We start from the raw sequence: 20,881 nt of genomic DNA on the forward strand, positions 1-20,881 counted from the left end.
AAAAAGATTACCCTGCCCCAGTATCCTTTTTCATAAACTCTACACCAATTTCATATGGCTTAACCCTTGTCTCGAGCAAGACTAGTGATATATAATGAGTTCATATCTTATGGAGACGCAAATGACATGTTAAAACCGCTGGCGCCGCGCCCGTAGCCGAACAACATATAAACACACGTACTACATATCTCCAGTGCCTTGAGTACGTGCGCTCATGCACATCAATACGAATTCCCGCTCTTTTGATAATGCATCTTTACACGAACGCTTACACTTCATCATCACGCACGCATAAACACACACCCACATATGTACGGAGAGTGAAAATATACACACCGCTTATAACACGCTGAAAGTGAAGGAAGGGCAATAGACCTTAAAGGTTTTCTGCGTTGTTCCTGAACGGGACGGAGAGTAGGAGTATTGGAGAGTAGGGTAAGTATAAGATAGTTCAGGTTGTATCAGACTGTTCGTAATGTATATTTGAGTGGGGGATATTTCAGCTTCAGCGTTCTAATGCTTTCCCAGGGGGTGAATGGTTTGAAGTGCATTGATGCATAGTAGCAAGTCAATGGTGTATCATTCAGCCAATATCTGATGGAATTTCATAAATCCGCAAAAGGTTTACTATTTCTTAGCTTGCTTTTTATGGTGATTATTATTCGATTGATGTACATGTATTTATTATCATTTGTGGATCAACGCCTTTCTTATTGCAGAATTAACGCTGTTTATAATATGTATAATGTATAATGGTTATGTTTGTTATATGTATATGAAGTTATGAATAATAAAAAAATCATTGAAAGAGAAAAAGAAGAATTAACGCTGTTTGATAACCAGACTTCTATTTCATTCTCAATCATTGCCACGAAAATGATTACCTACTAGGGGACGAGTGGTATCTGGGCTATAACCTTTTCATTTTAAAAACATATTTGAAAATATCAAAAAGTAGCATATTAAAAAGTAAAGAGTTTTTCTGTATATATAGGCTGATATTAGTTAAAAGGAGTGGCTCACCCAATTTCTCTCTCTCTTTCTCTCTCTCTCTCTCTCTCTCTCTCTTTCTCTCTGATGTGAGCCTTGACAGTTAGTTTCGTGGATATGATGAATGGAAATGGTCAAAAAGTACATTCAAGGGGTGAACTTTGAAATAAATTTCGGAGACCATATTTATAAATCATTCATTTAAAGTACATCATCCAGATCTTCATATAGCATTCATAACATAATGGTATGATGAAAGAAAAAGTATCAAACAGATATTTAAGATATTTGGAAACACATATTTTGACAGATATTGATGGCTTTTTATTTCCTTTTTTTTAATATGACTGTGATCATGTTTGTAACTGCGAGAAGTATATTTATATCGCAAAACTATTGATCACCCGTCATAATAAAGAATGATGAAAATATGAAAGATACGATTTACCTATTCATGTCAAATACTTAGCAGGTGTTGAAAATGCTCTATACAACCAACCACACCATTCTAGTTTGATTAGGGCCAAGGAAGAATGAATAATGTATTACCACGTCAAACGAGGTGGTAGGAAATGAGAGGGAAATATCACTTTTAAAGCAAATAAATACGCGCTGAAACGATATTTCCATTGGTTACAAAACTAATACAACTGTTGAAGTATTATCGATCAGTATTAGACGTTGAATCTAGTATTTACGTTAAACGTGTATTGGAAGCATTTTTTACTGTCACATGATTTTGGCGATTAAAAGAGAAACTTTCTATAAATTTATACACATATACTATGTAAAGTTTGCGTTTGTATTACTTTGCATATTTCTTGATCACAATATAACAAACCCATAAAGGGCATCTGTGTAGTCCGAGATCAGATATTTAACGGATTTACGTGAAGTAAATAACCCCTCCTTCGTTCGAATGTCTTTTTAAGCATAACAAATCTATATAGGCAATCAACAACTCATTACATCTTATGCGATAATACTTATTTAAAGATATATCGCCTACCATTAACCACAGGCAACCTAGATTTCTCTGTGCAGTTCACCAAATAATGGAAGATGATAAATGTTTCTAATTGGTGAGAAGGGGGTCAAAGATCTCACCCAATTCCAGGCCATTAAGGAGTATTAAAGACTTCGTCCATTATCATTCTGATTGATGGTTTCGTTCCATCTAGAGATTTTCTGCTCCCTCCAGTCTCGTATCACAGATGTTAAAGCTCAATGAATAACTCATCCATCTGATAACGTCATTATCATTTGCATGGCTACTTACAAAATGTAGGCCAAAGTGGATGTACATTGCTTTCTTTTTTTTATTGGGGGTGATTCTGATATTTTTTTCTCTCCGCCTTAGCTGGCACATCTTTTTCCTTTTTGTAACCATTAGACTGAAATTAGGATACTGCGATTCTCTTTATTTCTAGTATATAGTATCATAATTATTATTGTTATTATTATTATTATTTTATAATTATGTGCAAAAGATGTTAAAATATTTTGGCAAAAAGATATAAATACCCAAAGATAAACAAACACTAATATATTTCCTGTACATTCTTAGGGGAAATGGTTGAATGTATATTATGTACAAGTGTCGACACGACGTTTACTCCGGCGACAATTGCTCCTGGCTATATTTGGTCTAGATAAAGAGATAGTCTTAGGGATGAGATAGGGTTTTATTTTAGTAGGTTTAGGGCCAGGTTTACAATAGGTTATAGAGTTAGATCCAGGGTTGAAGTTGGTCATTTCAGTATTGTGGCATTTCCACCGGAGCAAATTTCGTGGAACCTGTACAAGTACCTGTAGAGGGGATTTACAGAAAAGCTAGTAAGACGGTAATCTTTTTGGCATGACAGGGTTTTTGTACGGAACATATTGTTAATTATAATTTCATTGCATTTTATAACATCGCGATTTTGACGCGAACAGAAAATTTAAAGAAATTTAACAAATCAAAGTGCTAAAATAATATCAAACGTCTTTACACTGATAACGACAGTGATTTTCACTATTGAAACGTGCAAAGTTCATGGTTATACCCAGGCTGTTTGAAAGGGTAATTCCTATACGCTAGCACATGTATCAATGGATCACCTTCATCGTCACTGTATATCCAATTCCCTTTAATTAATTCGCTTAGACTTGATTATTTGGCAATGATCTCGGTTCATTAAACTGCCGTAAATGCATGCAGGTGGAGTCATGTTGAAATAAGCGAGACTAATGCACTTTCTGTAGACCCTTTTCATTTGTACGTTATGTCTATCCATAGGCCGTGTAACATAAAGCGATTCCATGAATATAATTATGTAATTGAATATTACTGTATGTATATTTTTTCTTTTTATTTGCTTTTCAAATAAACATGATAAAAGAGTGATTTTTAGTTTTGAAGTGGGAATTCTCTTTTCGGTTCCTTATCTTTTTCTGGGGACCTGTCCAGCAAATTTGTTAAACGCTTGAAGTAAAAAAACCACTGTAATTCATAATGGCTTTCACAAAACGTAAATGAGTGTTTTTTTATACACCCTATACTTTCCATTTATAAATTGTCGTGTGTACTATTTTTCATCTACATCTCTAACACTCTTCTATTTTTAATGTTTTACAGGGAATTCTGCTTCTGGTGTGTAACTTGCTGACCTCGGAAATCTGTTAGATAAATTTAATGTCAGAGTGGGAGAAATCTCTAGCTGATTCTCGTCAACGGGCTACCCACTCACAGCTTGCTAGCTCAACAAACTTTGGAAATATCAATCATTAAATGAATTCCGATCTGCACGAAAACTAGGTCGCCATCGCAGTGTATCTAAACCGAGACAAACAAGGAATACAAAACCAGAGTAAGGGGTATCGGGGGTAGAAAATGAGATAGAGCTGCGGGGATACATACACTGACGCAGGAAAAGTACAAACATTGAGAATAAGTCGACCCTAAAGAGAGACGTGAAAGTGTTTTGGTAGAGTGTGCTCTATTAAAGGCAACCATCAGAGACATACAGGAATTGCTACATGAATATGTTACGAGATCACCCGATGCCTTTTACCACAGAGAGATTGTATTCTTCGCACACACCAGTATAAGCGTACCCATCCCATTAAGCGAAACACAACTTCGATATCTTTAGTAGATAACTTCCAGACGACACAGAAGTCAACATCATTTTACCTTTCGTCACGTTTCCCTCCAATACACATTGTGATATAGCATACAGGGACGTAAGAGAACTGCACCATGGGGAAACTAGTTGCATTTCAGATACATTTTGATCGGCAACATGCCGTGTACTCAGCCGGGGATCTCATTACAGGATACGTTCAAGTCGATTTACAAGATACCAAATTTCTACGAGGTAAGTGCGAACCTATCCAGTCTCCATCGAGTCAGTTTTGTCATAGATTTTGTCTGATGTTCCCTTTTGTGAACTGATTTTGATTGAATGTAAATGACAAAAAAATAATTGTCATTATTTTGATTAAGAAATTTAGACAGTGCTAAATTCCAGCCAGATGCAACTGTTTTCTACCATTTCTATCTCTTCCCCATATCAGTATTACTTTACAACATACCCGCTTAATAGAGCATGAATTATTCGTCGTCCATTCAATCCTAATACATCGGAATTACAGAACAGAAAGAGGGGGCCTCTCACTGCCGCTTTAATTATCCCATCACGGCTTCATCGTTTACTTTTCATCAGTTAATGATGGAAGGTGACAGAAACAATATTATTGTAAGACCGAGTTATTATCATAAGGTGCGTCTAAAACGGATGGTCCCCAGTTAATTTGAATTCGCGATATACTGAGACACGTAGGACAAAACAGCCGAGGAGGGATTAGCAAGAATTTAATTGTGATCCCTCATCAACTTTTGATCATTATCAAATGTTATTGAATAGTGGCGATGATAGAATAGTTAATGACGATGTGAAGGAGAGGAAGGGGGCAAAGGTCCCAGTTTTGTCTTGTTTTAAGAAGTCTATGACATGTTTATGAGATGTATCATCCCGTTCAAGAATATAATGAAAACAATAAAAGGCAACTTAAAAAAGACATATCCAAAATTGGTCTGATTCAACGTGTTGCAATTACGATGTTGGGTTTAGTAGCGACTCGTTATATGATTGGTCCAAGATCATCATTGAACAATGTGATCTTTCGCTGTTTCATTAAACTATTATGATATGAAAAACGTGGGCGAAATGGGGTTTTATTTAGCTGTCTATTTCAACCTTTCGCTATACTGTATTGTACTTTATCAAAGTACATTTCATCCCGACAATTTTTATTACTAAATTTTATCAATCCTCGCGTGACACAACCCTCGGAAGGTGACAATAGTGTTCTAGGTCCCTTATAGAGCTTAGAGACTTATTTTTAACGATTGATTGCATCGATCAGTGTTTATGATCAATAGTAAGAATCATATGATATCCTGTGGAGTAGAACATCACTTTTGAGAAAAAGAATTGGATTTGGAAAGGGCAACTCTTGATATACATATTTCATTTTATCCCCTCAGATTTGAAATAAGCAAACAAAGTTTTATCAACCTCAGCATGATTGATTCAAAACAGTATTTTCATTGCGCTCATTAACATGATTAAAATTGATGGTAGAACTGTTAGACATACGAAGAGTACGAGCATTGCTCATTTCTAAAAAAGGACTCCATACACGCTAACACAGAAGTAGTATTCATTACATGGGGGTTGCCGTATGGAATAGTACAATTTAAGGATGTTGAATGAATGCGATTTGTTAGAACGACTGGTATTGTTTTTAAATGACAGACTACTATATTCACTGCCATATGAAGACTAACTTTACGATTTTGTTTTTATCTGAGCCATTTTGGTATTTTGGTGTATATAGAGCCGAAGTAATATAGTATAGTAGTGGTAGTAGTAGTAGTAGTAGTAGTAGTAGTAGTAGTAGTAGTGGTAGTAGTGGTAGAATTAGTATAGTAGTGGTAGAATTAGTAGTAGTATAGTAGTGGTAGTAGTAGTAATGGTAGTAGTAGTAGTAGTAGCAGCAGCAGCAGCAGCAGTAGTAGTAGTAGTAGTAGTAGTAGTAGTGGTGGTAGAATTAGTAGTAGTATAGTAGTGGTAGTAGTAGTAGTAGTAGTAGTAGTAGTAGTAGCAGCAGCAGCAGCAGCAGTAGAAGTAGTAGTAGTAGTAGTAGTAGTAGTAGTAGTAGTAGTAGTAGTAGTAGTAGTAGTAGTAGTAGTAGTAGTAGAATTAGTAGTAGTATAGAAGTGATGGTATTATTATTAGTAGTAGTAGTAGTGGTAGGATTAGTAGTAGTATAGTAGTAGTAGTAGTAGTAGTAGTAGTAGCAGCAGCAGCAGCAGCAGTAGAAGTAGTAGTAGTAGTAGTAGTAGTAGTAGTAGTAGTAGTAGTAGTAGTAGTAGTAGTAGTAGTAGTAGTAGAAGAAGAGTAGTAGTATAGAAGTGGTAGTAGTAGTAGTAGTAGTAGTAGTAGTAGTAGTAGTAGTAGTAGTAGTACTAGTACTAGTACTAATAGAAGTAGAAGTAGTAGAAGTAATAGGGCCTAGTAGTTGTAGTAGTATAGCTATAGCAATAGTAGAAGTAGCAGGATTTGTAGGAGTAATATTAGAAGTGGAATTGATAGTATTAAAATCATTAATTATCAGTATTGTTTTTGTCGTAATTATAATATTGGTCCGGGAGAATTTTAGCAGTTCACAGTTCATGTATATTGAGAGGTGTATGCGATGCTCTGTTACCGCAATTTTTCTTCTTGTGTTGGATTATTTCATTTCATAATTACTTTATACTTTTATTCTTTCTTATTTGTATATCTGTCGGTAGGAATACCATGTATGAGATACAATAGCTCTATTCATTTCACCCTCTCCACCCTACCGTCGGAACTGATAATATTTCTAAAAACAAAAACAAAAACAATTAAATTGCTTCAGATGTTCACTGGAAACACCAAAGAGCCTCTAGAAATTCTAAAATATGAATTATATTTCACTTGTCTCTTTTATTTCATTTCAAACAATGCAGACGATAAATTATGAACGGAGAAGCGCGCGGTTTTGGCATGTATTCCCGGGGCGTCAAAGGATCTTGCTTTCGGACCCGTTTAAATGTCATATTTGCAATTCAGCGGGTCTTAACGGCAAGTATCATGGTTCTGAATTCATGAGTGCATCGGGCACCCTCGCCAATCGCAAAATCCCTTGCATATTTGATAATATCATATGCAGTTCCTTGTCAAAATAATTCAGTGTAGCTGCTTTTTGCGTGATGACATCCATACCCCATATTCTGTGATGAGCAATCAATGAAAAAGGAACGTTTCAATACACAACACAAGATCAGAGCAGAAGACGATGATCAGTTGAGTTTCTATGGGCAAAGGGGCGCACGCCTATAGGGCACTTCTTTCATTGTAAGAAAAAAAAAACAGGAAGAAAAGTTCAGGTTTTGGGCGAATACGAGTTAAAAGCGTCAAAAATTTTAAGAAACTGCAATATCAGCGCTTACCATACCGTCTGATGCAAAAAGTTGTATATGTTTTTTTGGGGGGCGGCCATCAGGACAAAAAAAACCTTAAAATTGAAAAACTGTTAAACAAACAAAGAACACCAAAAAAGAAATTACATGTAAAACAATTTAACTACGTTGGTAAACTTCTGAATTCGCCAGTTAAAACTGATATAGATAATACAACCAAAAGACAAGAAATACCTTCGCTAAAAAGCACTAATAAGCACATTACAACTGCAATAACGATGATATTAACTTCTTCTTCTATTGGTTTGAGTGGCGATTTGTCATATTTAACTATTGTCGCCATTGACTTCATTTAAAAAATTCTCCCTTCTCCTCACATAATGATACTATTACCAATATATTTTCGTCTTTATATCTTATCCTTTGCATTATTTCAATGTGAAAAAGAATACAATTTCAAAATTAAGTTAGTTGTGATAATTATTGTCTAAATTGGCATTACAAACATCTCACCAAAACAAACCACTATCTTCAGCCTAGTTCCAAACTAGTTGCGCTTGCCCTGCCCTTTCAAGATGCAATCATACCAACGATGACAATTAAAAAAACAAATTATGGCATTGATAGGAAACCAAATGACAAGAAAAACAATCAGAAAAAGAAATTGAAATTTATTAGAATAATTACAATACTAACGATGGTGATTACCATTATAATAAAAAAAAAACCAGATGTTCACAATATTAATAGTAGAAATCATAATAACGCTATCATTTTTTTCCGTTTTATCATTATCAAAGATAACGATGGTGAAAATAAAAACAATAGCAATAATGACATTGGTAATAATGATGATGATGATACAAATGATGACAAAAATAGAGATAATTTCAAAAAATCATCTGAGGCTTAATCATCACAATACAAAGATAATAAAGCATTTCCTTCCCATATCCCCCACATTTTATGGGATACTATCTATTCCTGATTTAGATTTGTGGAATATCACTAACCCAGGTAAGCTAGCTGAAGGCATTTAATCTTTCAACTCAACAGACATGATGCGTGTCCACCAATGAGCTATACATCTTGGTTACTATGACAATAAATGGGTATAAAGATGGAAAGCAGTGGAGAAAGGAATTAAAACGGATTTTGCGAATAAAGATGTAGAGTCTACTATCGGGTAATATTACTTTGCAAGGACAAAGTATGTCGAGAATTATAAGTAGCAAGACAACTCTTTATTATTTTTTTTCATCCCATCGTACCTCTTTCTTCCTTTTTGCTTAATTAATACGATGGTGTTATCATGGTTATAAACAGGAAGGAAAGGAATAATGTTCTCTCCTACCTTGAAATCAGAAAATGATACAATCTCCTCATACATGCCTACATCCTAGTTTAAATATATAAACCACCACTATACCCCTCCTCTCACCACTCACTCTCACATTCTAACACACCCTCACCCGCTCACACACTGATATTGTATTGCATTGTATTGCATTTTCCCAAAACGAACATGATAAGAATCGCCTCGTCGTTTTCACTTTGAAAATTTCCGATGTCCTTAGATCATTGACGATTTATCTCGCCCTTACACTTTTTTACTTACTAATCTGCTTACTTACTTACTCACCTGCTTAATCCAAACGATGCATGCATGAGTATGTCTGTTCATCGATCAATGGCATTAAACGAAATGCTCCAAGATATCAGTTTTATGTCGTTACATGGTACAAGTGAGGATGTGGTTTTGAAAAAAAACAAATCTGAAATAATTATGCAAACATGTAATAATGCTTTCTGATGTAAGTGCTTATTAATCTCCTGAGGAGTCTGGCGTTTAAATCTAATTTTGATATATTCATTATACATTTTAATATTCAGTGAAAACGAATTGTCTGAATTATATTAATGTTAAAAACATATTTGTATTGGATAAAAAAAGCCTGAATTGAACATCTTATATCATCGTTTTTTAAATTAAACTTTGAAGAGGAATCGATTGGTTGGAGAGACTGACATTCATTTCCCTATTCATTATCAGGAAATCGTTTTGGGATGCCCTGCATATTACACGGAAGAATTCAGGAAAACTCAATGCTATAGTTGAAGTGTCCCTTTGAGCTATGCATGACGTCACGTTCTCTTCGATCCGATGTAAACAAGTCAATCTCCCCGAACAGGTCGACTTCTCTTCAAAGTCTTTTTGCTTTTCTCTTTTTTCACCTAGTTTTTTACAGGGAGGGGATGATTTGCCAAGACGTGATCTACCATAATGCGTATGGGAAAAATAAGATGAAATTCTAATTTCGATAATTGTGTAACATTATTCTAGTCAAATTTTCTATTACGATTTAAATCATCGAAGTTCTTAAGTGATGAAATATTTTCTGATTGCTAGTATCTATCCAATGCATGATCATCAGTAAGTGCAAGTGGCCATTTACAGTTTATTTCAACATCATGCCTGTTGTATTAGAACAGATACATATTACGTATATATGTATATGTATATGTATATATATATATATATATATATATATATATATCTATATATATATATATGTGTGTGTGTGTGTTAGGGTGTGTGTGTGTGTATTTATAGATTCAATTTATATATTGTATTTAGTCATGCGTATTGGGTTGATATTCAAATGTTATAGACCTTCAATTTATTATATAGATTAATAGTTGATTATTCACATTCATTATTATTCATTCAACGACAATGCAAAGAAAAGTGGAAAGACCACTCCGAAGTAATATCCGTTATACGGCAAAAGGTGAGTTAATACAGACGATTAACTTATCTTAGTCTTATGACCCCCCTTAGGCTCATCCGGTGTGAAAATATGGACAGACAGAAAATGCAAATGTAATGACCCCAGAGCTTCAGGCTGAAAGAGAATGACCTACCGCTGCTCTCATAGTTCTGAAAATAAATCGACTGCTTCGTTGCTATGAGAGACGGAAAGTGGACTGCAGAAACCAAAAAAAAAATGGAAGAATATTACAGAGTAAATGGAAGTTTTATTGGGATGACATCGATGAATAAAACTAGTGAACCAGTCTAGGTGGAAAGTTTGCATTATTTATGTTTCTTTGTTCATGTATAGAAGTGTTGATGAATAGGCCTCATTTTCATTAGTAATAAAAGAGCCTTTAAAATACGAAAAAAAAATATGAATGTATAGAAAGGAGAATAGCAATAGGCCTAAGTAAAGGGCTTGAAAATCATGAACAAAGGGAGAGGATGAAGCAAAATACAGGGAGAAAGGAGAAGTCATAATGAAGAGTGATTAAATGACATAGGCCCTAATGATAAACAAGGAGAGAGAGAGATAACAAAATGAAGAGAGATTAAACGAGGAGAAGGAAGGAAATTGTGACCACGCATAAAATGAATTCAGCCATATGATGATTAGGTACGTTTGGGATAGGTAGGGTGTACCTCGTGCAAGGTTCATTTAACAAGTTCAGTGAATTCTTCAAAACCCATGACGGCTTCGAAAAAATGAAAACGGCCATGGAGGAGGTATATGCGTGATTAGATATTAACGGATTACTGCATGCCAGATCATCAGAAGTAGTGTTACCATGATATAAACGGGAAAAGGAGAAATTATTTTAATCCACTTTAAAGACATTCAATTATATCATAATAGGATATTCAATTAACTAATTAATTATATATTTAGGGTTTGAAGCATATATAGTGTTTTTAGTCGCATTTAGATGAAATTTTCACTATTATCTTGATTATTGTATAGATTTGAAAACGATTGCTATCCATGCATCACAATTTTTTATGAGATTTTGTTTTCATGAATACACTAGAGTATTTCACCTAATGCCGAAACTGTTATTATATTAGTACATCTCGCATGCAAATTAATTATGAAGAAACTAAGAAAATTTGTTTGTTTTATCTGTTGGATGAGCGATTCTAATTGTTAAAATGGCGTTATTTTATAATACTGATTTTTTAATATGAATTTCTATAAATGATATACCATTGTACCTTTAAAATGTATGAATAAGGAAATGGAGAATGATATTTCTTAAGACATTAGGAGAATAGACTTGAGATTCAGACATCGCAGGGATTTAATTAATCTGTTGGCGTCATCCAATGCCTTCATATTCATGCCGACTCAAGAGAGGATTAATAGTTGCCGATGTCGGATTAATCAGGGTGAAAAGCTTTCAGTAATCATACCCTGACAGCCAATGAATCAAAGAGCTTGGAAAGGTAGACGAAGGAGGCAAAATGGATAGTGAAGAGAAGGATGATATTGCAAGCAAAATCTTGATAGTCTAACGAATCTTGTTCTGCTGCAGGCAAGTTAGGTTTTTAACATCATCCGAGAAGGATTATTATCATGGAAGTTGTTTACTGCTGTCTGAATACTATGGATGGCTGCTTTGGGGGCTCCTTTCGAGTTTATTTTGTGGGTTATCTTGTTTATTGATTAACTATGAGTTCAAAATTTAGAGTTTCGAATTTGAAAAAGTACACTATCACTGTTAGAATAATTTTAAATAAAAAAACAAAATCCTGCATCAGAGTCTCGAGAACACCTGTAATTTTATTACACAGTGTAAATTTTATATGAATTTGTGTAAAAATAAAAAAAAAATTGATATTTGGTGTATGTAACCTCACAAATTTATTGTAATAAAACTTATTCCTCTTTTTTGAAATCAGATCTGTTCTGTAAAATTGTAGAAAATCTTTTCTGTTATAAAAAAATTACAGAATGATTTGGTTATTTATTTCTATAAAATTTGGGGGAGGGGTATTTTTCTCATGTAAAATCTTCTGTTTTTTCTAACAGTGTACTTTTACTGCTGCTGCGGCGCTCCGCTGGTGCTACTGCTACAACAACAACAACAAGAACTACTACTACTACTATACTACTACTACTATTACTACTACCACTACTACTACTACTATAACTGCTACTACTATCACTGTTGTTACTTCTACTACTACTACCACCACTTCTAGTACTACTACTACTACTATTACTACTACTACTATTGTTTATACTACTTACTACTACTACTACTACTACTACTTCCACTACTACAACTACTGCTACTACCACCACCACCACCACTGCTGTTACTGTACTACTTCTACTACCACTATTGACTACTTATACTACGACTACTTCCACTACGACGACTTCTACTAATGCTACAAGCGACTAATATCGTAAAATGATTATAACGATATGATATTCCTCTATACACAGATCTCATTTTGGTCGAAATCGAAATATTAATATTTTTAATATTAGAATGATTGAGACAGAGTACGACTGCTGCCGGCGTACCTCTTTGTATTTCCTCCATTTGTTGAAATGTCACGTCCCATGTTGATCATAAAAATAGCTTTATATTTCATGTGTACGTGCTCAAATTAAGCACACAAATATACACCCTCGTCATCTCACATAGTCAAACACAAACAAAATTACACAGATCTCGTCCTTTTGGTCCCTTTTCAATTTGTTTTCATATGAAACAAGTCTGTACTTCCGAAAGGGGGGAAAGGGTGTTTTATTAAAGGAAATTTGTACATGATATAATGTAAGATTACGCAATGTGGTAAGATTACAGATGTTTTCGAGACTCTGCTGCAGGAACTTTGTTATTTTAAGGATAAATTTTACAACAATGTAGTCATAAATTGGTCATGTCTAGCAATACATTTTCTGCCTTTTCTCATACCATTGTATAGAACATTGGCTGTTCAGATTCTCCCTCGCCCCACCCCCATCTCCCCGTTTTAACTTTTCATCCAACCGTCTCATTCTCTCACTATCTTTCATTTTGACTTTTTCTTCTCGCTTTTGTCTCTCCATGCATGCACTCTATATTACCCGAATACCCGAGTACTCGCATATTTCTTATACTGCACTTTATCATTTCCATGGTGCAATGCATTATGGTATCCTTCAAGAAATACAATACTAAAAGAAAAAAGAAAAAGAGGAAGAAGAAGAATAAAATGTTTCATCTGACTGACTAAACTCCAGCCACCAGCAAACTCGGTGCATGGATATATGTCACAATCATGTTCAGTGAGGAGTGAGTGTTATTGTACTTAAATTCATCTCAAACTTCCATGACATTAGCACATGGATGTACATGCTGGTATGCCTGGAAAACGTATCTCACATTTTGTTATAACATTAGCATGCAGGAGTTTCTGTTTTGTTATTCTTGATTGATAGCTAAGGTGAAGAACTTTCATCCTATTATAGCACATGCTCGATATTTTCCTTTATGCTGTGTATATAATTACAATACATGATTGAATTGTTTTTTTTACGATTATACTTCCATAAATGCAGTGGATATGCATTACATACATTCAATGAATGTCCGACTGCTATTGGTATCAACGCTATCCCGCTTCTGTTCATTCTCTTGTTAAGCGTCACCAAGAGCTATATGAATATCTTGTGCACAAACGCAAATTTCTAATTATTCCATTCCTTTCTCTTGCCCCGTGTCTCCATCTTCCTTATTTTAACTCCCAAATTTCCTTGTTCCTCACCTGTCTTGATCCCTTTATTTTTATTTTATTATCATTATTATTGTTTTTTTTTTTGGGGGGGGTAAATGCAATCCATGCACCTCTCTCCCCCTCCTTCTCACTTACACTATCTTTCTATCATTCACCTCACAACACACCCACCCTCACACACTCACACACACAATTTCTCTCCATCCCCTCCTTTCTCTCTCCCACCCCCTCCCCCTTTCTTTCTTTCTTTAACTTTATCCTTTCTCTTCTCTCCCTCCCTCTCACTCACTCATTTTTTTCTCTCTCTTTCAGTGTGTAACTCTCCTAAATCTTCCTCTCCTATCTCTTGGGATTTTTCTGTGACAGACCCTGCATGTTTCATTAGCGTCGGCGTACACAGTGCACCTGTTTTCATCTATGCTAATGATCGGTGTCGGTGAAAGAGCTATGTAAAGGGGGTTAGTATTTCACACCCAACACCGGCAAAAAAGGTTATAATATGAATCTTCTTCTGATCTCACCCACCCCTAAGGCATACAAGACACAGCTCACATCTACACTGTCACTTAATAAACATTATACATCAGATAGGAAAATTATTTACTAACACGGTACAAAATTGTGAATTAGAAAAAAAAAATAACTACCGAGTAACGTGTGCGCTCTTGGTCAATCACTTGAATAAGGGCCATTTTATCACTACTATCATCGCACATCTCTACATAATTCCACATTTGTTTTCGTGTAAAATAAAACAATTTCAACTCTTGCTTTAGGGTAAAATCAAAGGCTGTGTTCTTGACATATCCCCTTTATGCATTTCATACATACATTCTAATTTCTTCATCCGTTTAAAAGTTGATCTTGTACTTGCTTTGCAGCATCCGATATACAGGAATTTATAATATTATTTCTGTTAATTGTCGTCTCTGCAGATATATATATTCAGAAAGATTTAAGATAGTTCAGGACGTACAGGGGAGTATAATGAATAAGATATTTTGATATTCCCAGAAGGCAACGAAAATTATTGTGCATTTATTATTTATCTCTTTCTTGGACATAATCTTGATAAAATTCAGATGAAGCCCGCTGTTATTGAAGTGTGCGATGGTGAGGTCGCCGTGTGACATCATAAGAAAGAGAGACAGAGAGATGTGAACTCTTTGTGACGTCATTCAGTCGAGTGTCTTGCGGTTGAAATCTAAAGAAAGTGTATGTGTGTCCCTGGCCTCATGATGAGGGGCAATGACTATGGCAAGCAGTGGCGTAATGAGAAATAAAGGAGAAAGTTTGAAATACGGTGCTCTCTTCTAAAATACTGTCCAGCGGGCGAAACGATCTAGTAAACAAAATCGATATTTCGATTTCATGATTATTAGTCTCTCTTGTAAAAAGTAATGTAAAAATGACATTGAAAATGTTTGTTAACCAGAATGTAATGATAAAGAAAAACATCAATATACAAATATGGAAAGACACAAGATATGTTACCGTGCTACTTTATAGAGACGATCTTGAATATGAAACAGAAAATGGAGAGGGAACATTTTTTTTATTCAAATTCTATGACACTTACATGCATATGCATTCCAACTCACTCAATATTGGCACTCATGCGTGTAATGCGAGCGAAATGTATGCTATCGGCGGTAGATATGAAAACACTGTGCCAATATACACATCTAATGATATTGGTATATCATTGATCATAAAGAACCTACAGTAATTTAAATATCTTGAACATTATCAACGAGCCACAAAGATAATGTACGAGGGATGAGAGTGCAGACTGACCACTACCCTCTCCACCATCTCTCCCTAATTATCAGAAAAGGCGCCAGACCTTCGTTTACACTTTTCACGTAATCACTTAGGCCTATATCAATACTTAGAATAAACGGATCGTTTATCGTGAAATTGGTGATCGAATTACATAGGTCTTTAAAGGTAAATATTACATTGTTCGTTCTGTGGAACTGGATGAAAACAGTGGCATTACTTTTGTTACTGATGTTGTTGTTTTATTGTCGTTATTTATGGAATTTTAAGTCGCTCATTCTCTCGAGTAACTTCTAAACATCCGTGTAACAACACGACTTGCCTAAGCTAAACCCTTCAGTCGAAAACAGGAAGGACGTGTATACAACGTGATGATAACGTTGATATCAGTATAGGTCTCGACTCGGAGGACACAGTTCTCAACACTGCATCAGCTCTTTCCTCATCGAGATGTTTGTCTAATCGAGATTAGTTCATTCTCGACGTGATTGTGAGTATGTTTGCTCACCAGATGTAGTATCTCTATCCAATCTAGAGTCCGGCTAAAAAAATGCACCCTTGCCTGTGCCCCTTTCCTGATCAATATCCTCAAACTTTCGCTTGAGAAATGGAATTGAAATTATGGTCTTTGCCTTGACGATTCGAGAGAGATACTTATGAATGTTATGGCTAAAATGCATGAATATACTACTTCAACTCTTTTCAGTGTGTATTGTTATTACATCCAAACTGTATGTTGCTTAGTGTAGGTGACTGGTATGTTCTGTCAGGCTTGCCTCCTTCTTATCACTCTGCTCAACGTGAACAATATAATATTTTCGAATCAGAAAACAAAATCGTTCGTTTAAATCATTTTTTTTTTCATATTCTGTTAAAAAGACAGACGTTAATAAATCAATTAGACACCTCTTCTTGTTATGATTCGCTCTATTTGAATGCTCAGGTGAACAGTAGACCTATAAATACCAATACATGTAATATGAGCGGGGAACAAAGGCTTTTCTCCGTTTCAAGATCCAACTCTTATTGATACGGATTTTCAGGACAAATACGATCATATTAAGATGAATATCAACTGGAAGTGATTTCTCTCTGTGTGTGTCCTCCTTTCCATTTTACCGCAATCAGTATTTGCAGCCAGATACTCGAATTAATTTTTTTTTTTAGAAATCGCGGGATTTGAATTTTACTAAAAAATAAAAATATGGCGCCATTTCCCACTTAGTGTGCTACCTTTTTATTTATCATATAAGTAAGTGCTTTATTTGACTCTTCCCACCACCCCCCTCCCCGGAACCCTTTGTTTAAAATAGTCTTCCACATTCCAAACCCAACGTCAAATCACTGCACTTGTCCGAGAAAGACTATAATCGTGTGCTGATAACCATGATATCGTTGCTAGTGTAGACGCCACCACAAGCAGGAAATGCTAATGGATGCCTTTTGAAAAATATAGCCCGGGGAGGGAAACTGACAATGCCTGCATACACCTGCGTAGAAAATTGACAGTTTGAAGTCTATAATGTAGTCATATATCCATGAATAGATATATTTGACCGATGTGACAGCGATGGAACTATTATGTGTGGATTCTGGCGCCATCTTGAAATAGACCCTTCAGCTCAATTATTTTTACTTACTTTATGAAATGTTTATTGGGGAAAGTCTATCTATCCTATTTAGTAACAATTTAATTGTAATTGGATATAATATGAGTATCGAACATGAAACGGTCATTCTACATCTACCATAGATTTAGGAAACTTTTCTAGCCCGCCATGATTGCAAGTTTATATCCGTTAATGAGCGTCAACATAACATTTTAAGAAAGAATCATGCCATAATAATGTTTAAACTGTGATATACATTTATTGATAAATACGAGATGCGCTTTTGTAATAAACTAGTTCTACATCTACTCTAGATAGTTAGAAAAATATGTTGGTATCTTGTATATGTACTGTGTATTACAAAGACAAAGTAAGAAGGGGTTTTAAAATTATTGGGTTTCGACTATGAATTGAACTATATCCCCTTGGTGGCGAAGTTCACATCAAAATGGAGAGTAATGAACAAATACTTCATTCCCTCTTCTATCGCACTACGTATTTAGCAACTTTTTTCATATATTCAGAGAATCCTCAACAAATATCAAGATGACTAACGTTAGGTTTAATATTAAATCTGGAAATCTTCTGTGGAAGCATACATTCCAAATGTTTAAAAAGTTGCTCCAATTTTTTTATCATCAAACTATGCTTTAAAAAATGCTGGAAGAAGGTGGTTGCATGACAGTTCACCTACCGCTTGGAAATTATAAACAACGAATAACACGATTTTTAAGTGATGTGTACAGCTCCTTTAAATTCATTGAATGACAAGATGATCACCTTTTCTCAAATCCTCAAAAGCCTCTGTTATGCATGGCACGCTTGAAATAGATAACTCTTACCTCATGGTGACCTAATACATATCATGCTGGGCAGAGGATCTAAGACAGAGATGGCCACGCTCGTAGATTCTTAACCCCCCGGGATCCAACGCGTCCAGCCCTGAGTCCGGGGCCTTTGTTAAAGCATTTGGAATTCCAGCTGTGACAAAATTGAACAAAATGTCGGTATTCGTTCAAGCTTATGCGATTATACAACATTGCTAGCCGCCAGATTTATTAAATTAGAATACAGCTTTAAAATGATTCATTATTTTATCCTCTCTGATGGCGTTAAAGCACGTAATATGCAATTAGAAGTACCTACTGAAATGCTAATCTCCATTCGCTTTCATTTCTGTTGATGAATGTTGCCTAATCTTGATTGCATTTGACATCTTGGAGTAAGGTTGAACCTGATGAAAATAACTAGAAATCCATCTATTTCATCGTTAGATATCACACGCTAGACAAGTTTCGAAAAGATATCAATCTTAGCATTCTTTGTGGCAAAGAAGACATGATCTATGATACCTATTATACATCTTTAAAAAGATAAAAGTGAGTTTGGTTGTGAGGTGCACGATCCCTGTCAACGCGTCTATCAACCGGCAGTGTGAACATGGTTAATTTATGGTGTGAAGTGATCGTGACTCTCTCATTTGGCAACAGTCGCGTGGAGGATCACGATGCCGTACCACCGACTTAATCAACGCCAAATTGACCGATATGCCATCATCGGAAATAACGTACTAGGTTTGATCGGTCTGGAACAAGTTTCGTCGATGTCACCGTAGCATTTACCCATCAATATATACATGTCACAGTGAGACCCTGGGAACACGCTCCATGTACTCTGATATCATCCGAGTTAATCTTTGCATGAACTCACACACATTCGATTCTAATGCATTTCCTTCTCGGAAAGTATATAGGTTGAACAGCTGAAGATGTTATCAAATTTGAATGTCATCAGTTGAAGTCAAATACGCCATTACTCGGACTCTTTTCCAATCTGCACAAATTTAGATAGTTACCTGATCATTTTTTTTTGTCTCAGTGATGGTCAATCATTTGGTAACTGATGTAATAAGCTCTCTTTAAAAGCTGCTCACATTGAAACCTATATCTTTTCTTCCTCTTTGTCCAGGTATATACATGCATTTTGTTGGTCGTGCGATGGTCAACTGGACAGAGATCGAGTCACGTGGCAAATCAAAGGTCACCATCCCATACATGGCGGGAGAATGCTACTTCGACCAAAATATTCAAATATTTGGAAAAGGTAGATTATGACTTTCTTTGCCTGTATTTCTTTTAAATCAACACTATCGTTTTCAAAGTACATTATAGAAATGACATATTGAGTGTGAATATAATTATGCAGGATCGTCGCTCAGCGACTAAATAACCATTTTTTACGTCCTAATGCTTAAAACGAACACATGATAAATTTATTGGAAAGAACAACACTTAATTGTTTCTAAAATATCCACTGCAAAATGAATTATAGATCTTCTTGTCTTTCCATTTTATTGTTAGCATCTTAAGTTTCCATCTTTTGCTATGATTTTAACCCAGAACCTAGTGAAGACAATGACGACCACCAGATTCCACTCGAAGCCGGTGAACATCGATTTCCTTTCCAGTTCCAGCTACCTGCCCGCGTCTTACCTTGTTCATTTGAAGGAACCCTCGGGTACTCGCGGTTCTTTGCCCGTGCAGTCATAGACAGACCTTGGAAGTTTGACCACGTTACGAAGAGGGCGTTCACCATATCCGGCGTAACGGTAGACTTGAATAAGATCCCCAGCGGCATGGTAAGATCAAGGGCCCTGCTTTGTTAAGGCTAACCATTATTGGTACTTGGTCATTATTTATGGAATGTATGATTATCATTGATCGCTCAGTCATAATACTATGGTTCCTTCCAAATAAATAGTAAACATACCATACTATATAGTTTAGGTATCCAAGGCAAGGCACTGCAATGGCTGAACTTGTATCTTCTCCTTTCTCCCATTAGCAGTCAGTGGTTCTGACGGGTGTTATATACCTCCTTTTTTCTATGTTATGGGTATGCGTTGTACCCAGGGGTCTGGTGGAGGGCCCATTTTTTCCATTTCATTAATAGAGCACCTACAGAAGATTTCCCATTGAAACTACAGATGCTACAAAATGCAGATGTGCGCATTGTTACTTCGTCCAGTAAGCGCAGTCGCATCACCCGTATATTTAAAAGTTGAGAGTTGGCACCGAAGAAGGCATAGTCTTCAAATCTTTGTTTTTGTCTTTCATATTGTCATTGAATTTGATAACAGCTACCACCTTCAGGGTAGCTAACTGGGCTTCTTAAAGACTTACCTGTATAAAAGTGATATTGACAGACATCCAATTATTCATTCATTGGTAAGGTTTTTATTTTGTAGTTTAAAATGCTCTATCATGTCATAAAGAAAGAAAGTGCACTATACTAATTATTATTATTATCATTATAGTTATCATTATCATTATTATCATTATTAGTATTGATGTTTTCAATAATGCAAGTAGAATGCTATATAAACTTCAGGTCCAAAGGACATGAGTAGAAAATGAATAACGAAAAAGAGAAAAAAAATGTATTTAGGGT

The 20,881-nt window shown here is 35.4% G+C and overlaps 1 protein-coding gene across 1 annotated transcript in view; it reads left to right on the forward strand.

The window, feature by feature from the left end:
• The first annotated feature begins 260 nt into the window (after window positions 1-260).
• The window catches only part of LOC121416073 (arrestin domain-containing protein 3-like), a 29,155-nt gene continuing 8,534 nt past the window's right edge, over window positions 261-20,881 (forward strand). Inside the window, exons 1-4 of the mRNA XM_041609524.1 lie at window positions 261-435; window positions 3,611-4,352; window positions 19,400-19,534; window positions 19,831-20,069. Coding sequence (XP_041465458.1) covers window positions 4,235-4,352; window positions 19,400-19,534; window positions 19,831-20,069 — 492 coding nt within the window. The 5' untranslated portion in view covers window positions 261-435; window positions 3,611-4,234. The remainder of the gene's footprint in view (window positions 436-3,610; window positions 4,353-19,399; window positions 19,535-19,830; window positions 20,070-20,881) is intronic.

This window comes from Lytechinus variegatus, chromosome 5, assembly GCF_018143015.1.
Source record: "Lytechinus variegatus isolate NC3 chromosome 5, Lvar_3.0, whole genome shotgun sequence".
Taxonomy (NCBI): Eukaryota; Metazoa; Echinodermata; class Echinoidea; order Temnopleuroida; family Toxopneustidae; genus Lytechinus; species Lytechinus variegatus.